Here is a 13,278-nt window from a genome sequence, read left to right on the forward strand (position 1 = left end):
ATGAAGAAGGTGTGGGTGTGTGGCGATGGGCTGGTCGGGTTGGCCTCTCGTGCATCGGACCCCAAGATGCCGCCGCAGAGCGAGAACGGCACGAGAGTCCGCACCTACTGGAACGGGTACATACCGAGCTGGTACAAGCTCGTGCCCAAGCTGAGACAGTTCCAACTGCTGCTGCCCGCTCCAGACCTGCTCGTCATCCACCTGCAGATCAGGGAAATGAACCCCAAGAGCACAGAGGAGCTGCTGGTCACCATCCAGAGGAGTCTGGCGGCCATACGAAACCTCTTCCCCCAGTGCCTGATCGTGTGGTCGGACTTCCTGCACGAGCCCCGCACTTCCTGCAGCGAGGCAAATGTTGACCAGGCGGTGGACGGGTTTTACGACGTGGTTAACGGCAGAGTGCACGCCATGATTGCTGACCTCGGGGGAGCAACTATTGGCCACGGAAACATTAGGCCTGAACACTATAATCTTAAACTCAATCATCGTAATGGTAAACGTCTCGAAAGCAGTGGTGTGAAAATATTCAAAACCAACATCAGAAATTTCGTCTTTAAGTGGGAGTGGAAGGTTAGCCCCACATCAGAAGGCGTCTCATGTCCCACGACTAAGGTAAAAATTATGACATTTTTCTCGTCTGAAATGCTATGTGAAACTTTAAATAATATGTGATCACACTGGAGATGTGAAAACCGATAGTATGAGGATATGCGACAGAACAACATAAATCAGCCACTTTTAGAAAAACACCTGCGCTTCTACCTCCACCTAGGGCCTGTTATTTGTTTTACAAAAATCAACTGATCCTGGTTTTTTTTCTGGTCCAGTAAGCACAAGGCTGTATGATAGTTGGCAGATCTGACTGTCAACACCAGTTAGTGCACAATCACTAACAAGCACAAAGTCGATGGAAGGGTGCTCGGCGGTAGGTGGGGAGGGGCATGAGAGTTGTATACGTTCAACATTTCAGCCAAGTCCCCTCATTCTGCCAGACTCTCCACCTGCAGCTTCAAGCGTAACACTCAGACCAGTCTTAGCTGTTATGCTGCCCAATCATAGCGAACGATTCTGCTGCCCAATCATAGCGAACGGTTCTGCTGCCCAATCATAGCGAACGTGATCACAGCGAACATGATCATAGCAAACATGATCGTAGCAAACGTGATCATGGCAAACGTGATCATGGCAAACATGATCGTAGCAAACATGATTGTAGCAAACGTGATCATGGCAAATATGATCGTAGCGAACATGATCGTAGCAAACGTGATCATGGCAAACATGATCGTAGCAAACGTGATCATGGCAAACGTGATCGTAGCAAACGTGATCATGGCAAACGTGATCATGGCAAACATGATCGTAGCAAACATGATCGTAGCAAACGTGATCATAGCAAACGTGATCGTAGCAAACGTGATCATGGCAAACATGATCGTAGCGAACATGATCGTAGCAAACGTGATCATGGCAAACATGATCGTAGCAAACATGATCGTAGCAAACATGATCGTAGCAAATGTGATCATAGCGAACATGATCTGCTGCTTGCCACTGGTCAGTGTGACCCCCGCTTCATGCCAGAGAGGGCTTGGTAGGTAGACTTGATTATTTGGATGCATTGTTATTGTATGCTGCATTTGAGAGTTGGGTAACGGACGTTTTATGTGGGTAACGGAAGCTTTTGCTCCATGGAATTTCTCAGAACGAGTGTTTGCTTCTCTAGGAGACACATTTTCTGATGTAGGAGGTACGTCTGCAATACTTTTGACTGATCTTGTGTGTTGTTGTCCACCAGCAGCAGGTCAGAAAGAGCAATGAGAGTCCTGTGAAGGAGAACCAGACACATGGGAGCAGTGCACCCATCACAGGTACACACACACACACACACACACACACACACACACACACACACACACACACACACACACACACACACGGGAGCAGTGCACCCATCACAGGTACACACTCTTAGTGCAGGTTTCACACACACACACACACACACACACACACACACGGGAGCAGTGCACCCATCACAGGTACCACACTCTTAGTGCAGGTTTCACACACACACACACACACACACACACTGAATGCAGTTTACACACACACACACACACACACACACTCTTAGTGCAGTTTACACACACACACACACACACACACACACACACACTCTTAGTGCAATTTACACACACACTCTGGGCCAGATGTACGTACATTTGAGAACAAAGCCTTATCAGTGCCAGATGTCTTTGTGGAGATTAGTTGGAAGCAGAGGTGTGGACTTGAGGCACATGACTTGGACCCGAGTCAGACTAGAATCACTAGAATCACAGACATTACTTGGACCCGAGTCAGACTAGAATCACTAGAATCACAGACATTACTTGGACCCGAGTCAGACTAGAATCACTAGAATCACAGAAATGACTTGCAACTTGACTTCCATGCTATTGACTTGAGACTTGACTCAGACTTTGCCCCGTGACTTGTAATGACTTGTGGCTGCTGAAGTTGATATGGGCACGAAATAGTTATATTTTGATAAAATACAAATCATTTTGAATTGATCATCACTGAGGTAGGTAGGTAGATAGGTAACCTGAACAATGTACCGAAACGATCACAGAATCATCAACAACTGATGGCATTTCATGTTTACACCCATAACTCTAAAGGCTAGACTCATAATATCAAAAATTCAAAACCAGTGTTCAGTTTTACTTTTCCTGAGATAGAGAGCAGAGGATGTTTAGGACTAAAACAATTTGGACTCCAAAAAGGACTTGGACTTGGCCTTGCTTGGGACATCTCTGCCTTGACTTGGAACGTCACTCGGACTTCAGCATGAAGTCTTGCCAAATAGTGACTTTGGCCCACATCTGACAGGAACAGGACATTAGCTACAGGGAGCAATAGTCGTTCATCAGGGGTGTGCTTCAAGAAAGGCTTGTTTTCTAACCACAGTCGCAATCTCAGTCGGTAGAGACATTGTTCTGAACAATTTGGTGTTTCTAGAAAGCAGACTTCAAACGATTAATCACACACTTGGGAGCAAGGTTAGGTTGATAAATCGTACACTTGGGAGCAAGGTTAGGTTGATTAATCGCACACTTGGGAGCAAGGTTAGATTGGATTAATCGCACACTTGGGAGCAATGTTAGGTTGGATTAATCGCACACTTGGAAGCAAGGTTAGGTTGGATTAATCGCACACTTGGGAGCAAGGTTAGCAATTTTGGATTAATCACACACTTGGGAGCAAGGTTAGCAATGTTGGATTAATCGCACACTTGGGTGCAAGGTTCAGTTGGATTAATTACACACTTGGGAGCAATGTTAGGTTGGATTAATCGCACACTTGGAAGCAAGGTTAGGTTGGATTAATCGCACACTTGGGAGCAAGGTTAGCAATATTGGATTAATCGCACGCTTGGGTGCAAGGTTCAGTTGGATTAATCGCACACTAGGGAGCAAGGTTAGGTTGATTAATCGCACACTTGGGAGCAAGGTTAGCAATGTTGGATTAATCGCTCACTTGGGAGCAAGGTTAGGTTGGATTGATCGCACACTAGGGAGCAAGGTTAGCAATGTTGGATTAATCGCACACTAGGGAGCAAGGTTACCAATGTTGGATTAATCGCACACTTGGGTGCAAGGTTCAGTTGGATTAATCGCAAACTAGGGAGCAAGGTTAGGTTGATCAATAGCACTCTTGTGAGCAAGGTTAGCAATGTTGGATTAATCGTACACTTGGAAGCAAGGTTAGGTTGGATTAATCGCACACTTGGGAGCAAGGTTAGCAATGTTGGATTAATCGCACACTAGGGAGCAAGGTTAGCAATGTTGGATTAATCGCACACTAGGGAGCAAGGTTAGCAATGTTGGATTAATCGCACACTTGGGAGCAAGGTTAGCAATGTTGGATTAATCGTACACTTGGAAGCAAGGTTAGGTTGGATTAATCGCACACTTGGGAGCAAGGTTAGCAATGTTGGATTAATCGCACACTAGGGAGCAAGGCTCAGTTGATTAATCGCACACTTAGGAGCAAGGTTAGGTTGATTAATCGCACTCTTGGGAACAAGGTTAGCAATGTTGGATTAATCGCACACTAGGGAGCAAGGTTAGCAATGTTGGATTAATCGCACACTTGGGAGCAAGGTTTGGTTGGATTAATCGCACACTTGGGAGCAAGGTTAGCAATTTTGGATTAATCGCACACTTGGGAGCAAGGTTAGTAATGTTGGGTTCAGTTGGATTAATCACACACTTGGGGGCAAGGTTAGCAATGTTGGATTAATCGCACACTTGGGAGCAAGTTTAGGTTGGATTGGAACCCGGGTCCCCAAATTGAGCAATATACATTGTGTCAACCATATATATCTATATCTACCTCTTTATATCTATATCTATATATCTATGGTGTCAACAGTCTGCTTACAGCACTAGGTGCCCTGTTTTATCTTTCAGGCTTTGCTGCCAGTACATTTAAAACTGTCTGCTTACAGCACTATGTGCCCTGTTTTATCTCTCAGGCTTTGCTCCCTGTAAATTTAAAACTGTCTGGATTTGTGGTGGCTGTCTGGTAGCTGCAGTCTCTAAGAAGATGCAGTTGCCTACGTATGGCAGTGCACTGGGTCCGGATAGGACCAGGGTGCGGATGTATTGGAGTCGAGAGCCGATCCAGCTATGGAAGAGATTGGTCCACCAGCTTAGCGTCCACCTAGAGACCTGGCCCTCTCCAGACATGCTCATCATCCACATGAGAGACGACATCATCCCCGTAAAAGAGGACTTAGTGAATGCGTTGAGCGTCATCAAGAAGGACCTGACCTCCGTACACAACACCTTCCCCCAGTGCCGGATCGTGTGGTCCGACATCCTGCCAAAATACTCCAAGAAGCAAGGCACCAAGCCCATGGAGATCCTGAGCACACGTCACGATGCGATCAATGACGGAGCTCATGCTATTGTTGCTGAACTGGGGGGGAGGTTTGTCTCGCATAAGAACATTCGGATCGATCACTATCGCCATAAGGGTAACAGCCTCACCTGCGCTGGAGCGAACCTGTTCAAAACCAACATCGAAGCTTTCCTGAATGAGTGGGCGATGGGAGTCACACCTGCACCAAACAAAATACAATTCTCCTTTAAGGTAAATTAAGATGATAACATACATACATTACATTACATTTCATTTGGCTGACGCTTTTTTTTTTTTTTTTTAAGATTATTTTTTGGGCTTTTTATGCCTTTATTTGGACAGGACAGTAGAGAGAACGACAGGAAGTGAGTGGGAGAGAGAGTCGGGGTGGGATCTGGAAAGGACCACGGGGCGGGAATCGAACCCGGGTCGCCAGCGTACGGTGCAGGTGCCCCAGCCAGTTGCGCCACTGCCGGGGCCTGGCTGACGCTTTTTAACCAAAGCGACTTACAACATGGAAAAAAAAACCAATTAGGTTTTTTAAGAGCATTTCGAACAACAATAAAGAATACAATAAGTGCATCAGTGGGTCTAATAAGTGCATAAATAAGTGAATAAGTGCATGAGTGAGTGCGATTGTCTGAAGTAGTGCTATGAGAGGAGATGTTCTTTGAAGAGCTGGGTTTTCAGACCTTTTTATGTTCTTTACATAACATAAAGAAGTTAACAAAGATGACCCACATAGCTCCTATAACATAAAGAAGTTAACAAAGATGACCCACATAGCTCCTATAACATAAAGAAGTTAACAAAGATGACCCACATATCTCCTATAACATAAAGAAGTTAACAAAGATGACCCACATATCTCCTATAACATAAAGAAGTTAACAAAGATGACCCACATATCTCCTATAACATAAAGAAGTTAACAAAGATGACCCACATATTTCCTACAACATAAACAAGTTAAACACACGCACTTACGCACGCACACACACACACACACAGAGTCAGATTTGGTCAAATGTTGTTAGTTGGAGAATGAGTTAAAGCAGTCTGTCTCAAGTCAGTTTTTTGGGGGGGTGGGGGGGTCTGCAATAGTCTGCAATAGTTTGATCTGTTTTGTGTTGTCCACCAGCAGCAGGTCAAAGAGAGCAATGAGAGTCCTGTGAAGGAGAACCAGACACATGGGAGCAGTGCACCCATCACCGGTACACACACACATACACACACACACAGGAACAGTGGATCCATCACAGGTACCACACACACACACACACACTAAGAGGGTTTACACACATTTACACACATTTAGAATGGGTAATGACCATGGGGGGTAGACCATCCAGTTAAACTTTCTAATATCCCTATAATAACATATATGTATAATGTCCATATAATAACATATGTATAGTATATGTATAATAAAAAGTGGGTGGATTTGGACAATTTATGGTTTCTCTGAATTACTTTTCTTCGTCCTCGATCGTTCAGCACCTGCTACCATCATCCGTCCCCCCAAGACGGTGTGGATGTGTGGGGACGCTCTGACCGATCTGGCCCAATGGCTGACAAGCGAGCCGCCACGCGGCGTGAAGACAAGTTCCAACAGCATGAAGGTGTTCCAGGTAAGCACCAATCACTCGTGAGAACCACATTATCTTGCCACAGCCCACCAATCACTCGTGAGAATCACATTATCTTGCCGCAGCAGCACCAATCACATCATCGTGAGAATCACATTATCTTGGAGCAGCTATCATAACAGTTAAGGGCCGCTCACACCCAGAACAATAACTATAACAATAACTATGAACATAACGATAAAAGCATCGACACTGACCAATGATAAAAAAAGTCTCTCATGTTAATAATGTGATGGGTTCTGATTGGCTGTTACCTTTTAATCGTTCTCAAAATCACTCAGAAAGTGATCCCCAATGATATAGTTCTTATTGTCGTTATAGTTTATGTGTGAATGTCATCATTCATATTGACGAGAGCGATATTTGTTTAAAGTTATCATTATAGTTGTCGTTCTTGGTGTGAATGGCCCTTAACTCCTACTTATATCAACGAGAGCGATATTTGTTTATAGTTACCATTATAGTTATCGTTCTTGGTGTGAATGGCCCTTAACTCCTACTTATATCAACGAGAGCGATATTTGTTTATAGTTACCATTATAGTTATCGTTCTTGGTGTGAATGGCCCTTAACTCCTACTTATATCAACGAGAGCGATATTTGTTTATAGTTACCATTATAGTTCTTGGTGTGAATGGCCTTTTACACGTGTCAGGCTACGTGCCAACGTCACATCTATGTCCCCTGAGTCTGCACAGAAAAACTAGCAGACCAGCTAGTGCTTCGCATGTCTCTGCTGACGTCTACCACTGATCTATAAAGAATACCTGGATAGACTATCTCATTGTTGCTGACCCATCAACAATGAAGCCAATGGAACTGTCCCGAGTGGTCCCATAATGGCGGCGTGGTGTTCCAATTCCATTGTTGCAGAACGGCAACATTCTTTTACTGTCTTTTACTGTCTATGCATTCCTATGGCAAGTGGTCCCATAATGGCCGCCGCCATGTAGGCTTCAGAATTTTGACGTAGATGCTCTATCCAGGTATTCTTTATAGATCAGTGACGTCTGCGTGATGACTGTCCATATCTTTGACTGTCTGTGGTTCCAGGTGACCACCTGGAGTGCGCTGGTGGTCGAGATGACCAGCGTAAAGCGCAAACACAAGTGGCGCCGCCCCGACCTCCTGCTGGTGCACCTGGGAGTGAACAACAACGTGACGAACCCGACGCACCTGCTCAACACCATCAGGAAGGACCTGGCGCGCCTGCACGGCGACTACCCCCGCTGCCTGATCGCCTGGTCCGACATGCTGCCAGCCTGCGCGCCCAAAGCTTTGGGCGCGAGGCCCTCGTCATCAGCGGGCAGAATCAACGACGCCATCAATCGTGGGGCGCATGCGATAGTAGCGGAGCTGGGGGGAAGGGTCCTCTCCCACGAGAACATCGGGCCGGAACTCTCCAGCCCGGACGGCAGCGCCCTGTCGGCTCAAGGCATCGAGCGCCTGAAGCTGAACCTCCGGCAGTTTCTGCAGGAGTGGGAGAGGGAGGGTGAAGAACAGAAACCTGCTAATTAATTCCACAACTGACCACCCCTCAAAACACACACACACACACACACACACACACACACACACACACACACACACACACACACACACTACTCTACACTAGTCCACCTGGTGTACTTCAAGGACGGACAAACACACACCCACACACACACACACACACACTGAGCTGATTTCCCCACCTGTGGTGTCTATGTAATGACACATCAAGTTGATGTTGATGATACAGTAATGCCTGTTCAAAGGTGTACACACACACACACAATACAGTATTGCCTGTTTAAAGGTGTACACACACACACAATACAGTATTGCCTGTTCAAAGGTGCCTAAGGCTGCAGCACTGGTAACCGTGTGGATACTTCAGTGTATGTTCAGACCTCAGCACCAGCTATTCAAGCTTTCTGATTTATTTTTCTTTTGTATATATAAAATTATATAAAGGTTCTGTGTTTACGTTTTTCCTTTGTATATATAAAATTCTATAAAGGTTCTGTGTTTACGCTTTTCCTCTTACCTTGAGTTGATTGTCTTATTTTTGTAGTCAACAAATTGTGTTGTGTACATAATGCCTTCAATAAAAGGGTAGTTTGGGAACATACAAATTTGTACCTTAATACATTTCTATAACAGGACAATAATATAACAGTGCAGGACAAGGGTGCGACGCACGCACAACAGCGCAGGACAAGGGTGCGACGCACGCACAACAGCGCAGGACAAGGGTGCGACGCACGCACAACAGCGCAGGACAAGGGTGCGACGCACGCACACACACACACACACACACACACACACACACACACACACACACACACACACACACACACACACACACACACACACACACACACACACACACACACACACACACACACACACACACACACACACACACACACACACACACACACACACACTTTTTGGCCAGAAGGAAGACTGCCACCTACTGGCCAAACACCAGCAACCACCTAGTTTTCCAAGGAGGTCTCCCATCCAAGTACTGACCAGGCCCTCTCCTGCTTAGCTTCAGTAATTCAGCTGAGACAGGGTATCCATTGGGCCGGCTGCTGGCTGATGTAGGAACCCCAAGACACATACCTTCACACTGACGAGTGACATCCAGATCTGGCCTGTAAGGTTTCTACATTTAGATACAAACTTTTCTGACTTTCTATCCGTTCTGAGAATTGACTTGTTACATGTTGTGCTATAGATATCCACTTGGTCCACAGTGAAGCACACACACACACACGTGCTATAGATATCCACTTGGTCCTTCCATCTACAGGCTTGTGTTGAGCTGGTGGAGTCGTTCAGCCAGGGGCTCCATACCGCGTCTCTCTCGTCTTCATAAATGGGAGACCAGTACAGCATCTCATTCAGGTCTCTATAAAGGGGAGACCGGCCCAGCATCTCCATCAGGTCTCTATAATTATAAAGGGGAGACCAGTACAGCATCTCGCTCAGGTCTCTATAAAAGGGAGACCAGTACAGGTCTCTGTAATTAACCTAGGGTTAATTTGAACAACTTATTCTCAAACGTGAAAAGGATGTTAAAACCTACCTATGTGTCCAAGGGGGTCATGTTGGACAGAATATTCTTTAATAAGCCACCACCTGCACACAACTTGGAACAATTGCTGCCAAATTGTCAGTCAAACTATTTTGTCCACAGCTTTTACATGCTGAAGTTAAAATAACTTGACCTGTTGAGTCTGTGCACAAAATATTTATTTGTTAGTGAAATACTGACAGAACAGTAAAAAAAAAAAAGAACATCGGCCTCACTAATATGAATGATGAACGATACTGTTAGCTAATCACTTTCAGAGCAATTCTGAGAACAATAATAATAAAAATAAACTGACAATCTGAATCTCAAATTTTAGCCATAACATTGATCAACATAAAGGGAGACTTCTCTTATCATTGGTCAGTGGGGACTCTTGCCGTCATGGTTATAGTTTTTGTTCCTGATGTGAACAGCCCTTACAGGTAGCCAATGCTGTTTTGGGTTTTCTTTGCCACTGGGCTCTCCCAACAGCTGAGGAGTATTTGTATTTTATACAACTGTCAGAAACACCAGTTAGATGGTAAACAGCAGAGGCCCCTTAACAGAGCCCTGAGGAACTCCACTGCACTGTAACAGCAGCTCATTATCCGGTCAGTGAGGTGGGAAGAGAACCAGTGACGGACACTGCTGATGACAGATGTCGTCAAAGGGCTGCACTGAAGTCCAGGAGGTTGATGTCCAGCAGCAGCTACACAGAGGAGGTCACTGGATATCTACACTAAAGCAGCTTCTGTGCCGTTTAAGACATCCAAACATCGAAAAATTATCACTGTCACTACCCTCCCAAGGACTTTATATAAGCAGCAGAGGGATATGGGTTTATAATGATTGAAGTCACCCAGATTTAGTCAAGATTTGTTAGAGTTGGCCTGACCATAGGAGAGGTTTAATAGAAAATAATAATAATAATAACAACAACACAATTTATTTATAAGCACATTTCAAGTTGCCCAAGAACACTGTAAAATTAAAAAATAAATCCAAGGCCAATACGCACTGTACATAAGCAGATGCAAAAACACAGAGCACACTGTTCACAATTCTGATATTCCACAATACAGACACAGATTATGGGGAAAAGAGGACATGGTGTGAACAGCAGTACAATATGTATAACTTATAATATAACACAATATGTCTATAGTTATTTGCTTATGGGCAATACGATGTGTATAACTTACAATATAATAGAACACAATAGTTATGTGTTTATGGGCAATACGATGTCCATATTGTGACAACCTTTATCCATTTGGGAATCACAGGAGCCTCACTGCTGATTTACTACCTAAACCAAATCCAGGAACGAGAGGATTAGAGAATGTGGTCTGGACTCTATGAAGGAGGGTGACTGTGTCACCAATGCTGTACAGAGTAGTCCACACACACTCCAATGGTGGAGCTTGTGACTTGAGGAAGTTGGATCTTCACATCATTGTGGTAGAAACAACAGCAGGTGCTGGAGAGTTGCAGCGCCCAGGTCAGAATATTTGACCCAAACTTCACATCAGCCCAGCACTTTCTCCAGCATGGGTTCACAACCGAGAGCGATACACAAACACTTCCACTCCACTCGAGTTCAAAGTAGCGGCGATCAGAAATGCTCCGCAAACACATCACCTGGAAACATTTGTTAAGAAATCTGTGTGGAGGACACGGATACGGCTGTCTTTCTGCGCTCCACTCCACCTTCCGGTATCCCTTCGACAGATAAAGGTTTGGGTGCGCCGTGTCTATATTCAGAGTGAAGCGGCGACAACCTAGGAGGAGAGAGAACATGTTTCAGAGACTCAAATCTCTCTAGAAGTACATGGCACATGGATAACCTAGGAGGAGAGAGAACATGTTTCAGAGACTCAAATCTCTCTAGAAGTACATGGCACATGTTTCAGAGACTCAAATCTCTCTAGAAGTACAGGGCACATGTTTCAGAGACTCAAATCTCTCTAAAAGTACAGGGCACATGTTTCAGAGACTCAAATCTCTCTAAAAGTACATGGCACATGGATAACCTAAGAGGAGAGAGAACATGTTTCAGAGACTCAAATCTGTCTAAAAGTACAGGGCACATGTTTCAGAGACTCAAATCTCTCTAAAAGTACATGGCACATGGATAACCTAAGAGGAGAGAGAACATGTTTCAGAGACTCAAATCTCTCTAAAAGTACATGGCACATGGATTTTTCACATGGATCTCCGTATCTCCAGGTAGTGAGTACTGTCAGGGGAAAAAAAACTGCAGTGCTTCTCTCTGGAGGCATGTTCATGATGGCTACAAAACGCTTTGGCTCACCCATTCAACTCGAGGGACTGCGGGGAGTGACCCAATTTCACCTGGGGGTGGCATGTTCCTTTAAATCCTGTAGATTTGCCCATTAAAATAAAGGCCTTTTGTTTTGCTACATTATTCAACTATAGGTTTTCATTAAGGACCTTAATGAGATGATCAAGTATCCTGGTTTACCTTCTGGTAGCACTGGTGAGAGGCCCCCCAATATCACTTAGTGCCCCTTTAATGATCAGTGACATAATCAAATACCACTTAGCGCCCCTTTAATGGGAGGATGATCAAATCAGTGGTCTGGTTTACCTTGTGGGAGCACTGGTGAGAGTCTTCTGGAGTCACTTCCTCATGATCACCGGCTGCAGGAGCTGAGCTTGAAGCAACAGCAGGAGCAGAGGAGGTGGCTGCAGGAGCTGAGCTTGATGCAACAGCAGGAGCAGAGGAGGTGGCTGCAGGAGCTGAGCTTGATGCAACAGCAGGAGCAGAGGAGGTGGTAGCAGGAGCAGAGGAGGTGGCTGCAGGAGCTGAGCTTGATGCTACAGCAGGAGCAGAGGAGGTGGCTGGAGGGCTGTGCGGCTGAGATGCGTTCTGACCGACATGTGAACTGCCTGAAGTAGGCCCTGCACTGTCTGTAGGGGGCGCTATAGCTGTTGAGGTGGTGTTTGTGACCTCCGATTTAGGATTGACCCCTATCGCCCACTCATCCAAAAATCTGTGTATGTTTTCGTTTAACATTTTAATGGCTTTATTTGAGAGATGGCGTTTACGCCAAATGTTCTCGTGAGCGATAACTTTCCCCCCCAGGCTAGTTATGAAAGATTGTGCTTCGTGATTGACAAAATCAATGACTTTTGCTGCGGCTTTCTCACTTATGTTTCTGGTCCAGGAGCCTCCTACTAGCATGTTGGACCACACAATCAGGCACTGGGGGAAGATAGCATGTGTTTGAGCCAAATCCCTCCTGATGCTATTCAGACTAGATTCTGCATGCCTCAGGTCCACGTTTGCCCCTCCCAGATGAATGAGCAGCATGTCTGGACGAGGCTGCTGCCGTTTGAACCTGCACATATCCATCACCAGCTGCCTCCAGGTCATGCCAGCAGTCCCCCACTGGTGAACCCTGATGTTGGCGCACGCACTCCCTCGTTTAGCAGCCTGCTGCTGTAATGATTTTATCCTTTTGGGCAAACCCCCAAGAGCAAAACCACACATCCAGACTACTTTGGGTGGACCTTTCACATCAGATGTTTTGGTACCAGGGCCTGAAAGAAAAACACAGTGCATTGCATTAGCATTTAGTCAATCACTGTTGGAGACATTACATTTGTTCT

At 45.4% G+C, this 13,278-nt stretch overlaps 2 protein-coding genes across 9 annotated transcripts in view; one reads left to right on the forward strand and one right to left on the reverse strand.

Moving 5' to 3' along the window:
- LOC134063570 (uncharacterized) overlaps window positions 1-13,278 on the reverse strand; it is a 65,369-nt gene that overhangs the window by 24,341 nt on the left and 27,750 nt on the right. The gene's annotated exons all lie outside the window — the stretch shown is intronic.
- Window positions 9-8,666, forward strand: LOC134063571 (uncharacterized). Of its 3 annotated transcripts, none has more exons than XM_062519156.1 (6): window positions 9-612; window positions 1,799-1,871; window positions 4,541-5,160; window positions 6,071-6,143; window positions 6,427-6,560; window positions 7,632-8,666. In XM_062519156.1, exons 1-6 carry the CDS (start codon window positions 67-69, stop codon window positions 8,094-8,096), a joined length of 1,911 nt encoding a protein of 636 aa, XP_062375140.1. In that variant the 5' UTR covers window positions 9-66; the 3' UTR covers window positions 8,097-8,666. The 3 variants fall into 3 exon arrangements, with proteins under 3 accessions (XP_062375140.1, XP_062375139.1, XP_062375141.1); XM_062519155.1 differs by having other exon boundaries at window positions 6,074-6,191; XM_062519157.1 differs by having other exon boundaries at window positions 6,074-6,143.

The sequence above is a fragment of the Sardina pilchardus genome, chromosome 18 (genome assembly GCF_963854185.1).
Source record: "Sardina pilchardus chromosome 18, fSarPil1.1, whole genome shotgun sequence".
In the NCBI taxonomy this organism is placed as follows: domain Eukaryota; kingdom Metazoa; phylum Chordata; class Actinopteri; order Clupeiformes; family Clupeidae; genus Sardina; species Sardina pilchardus.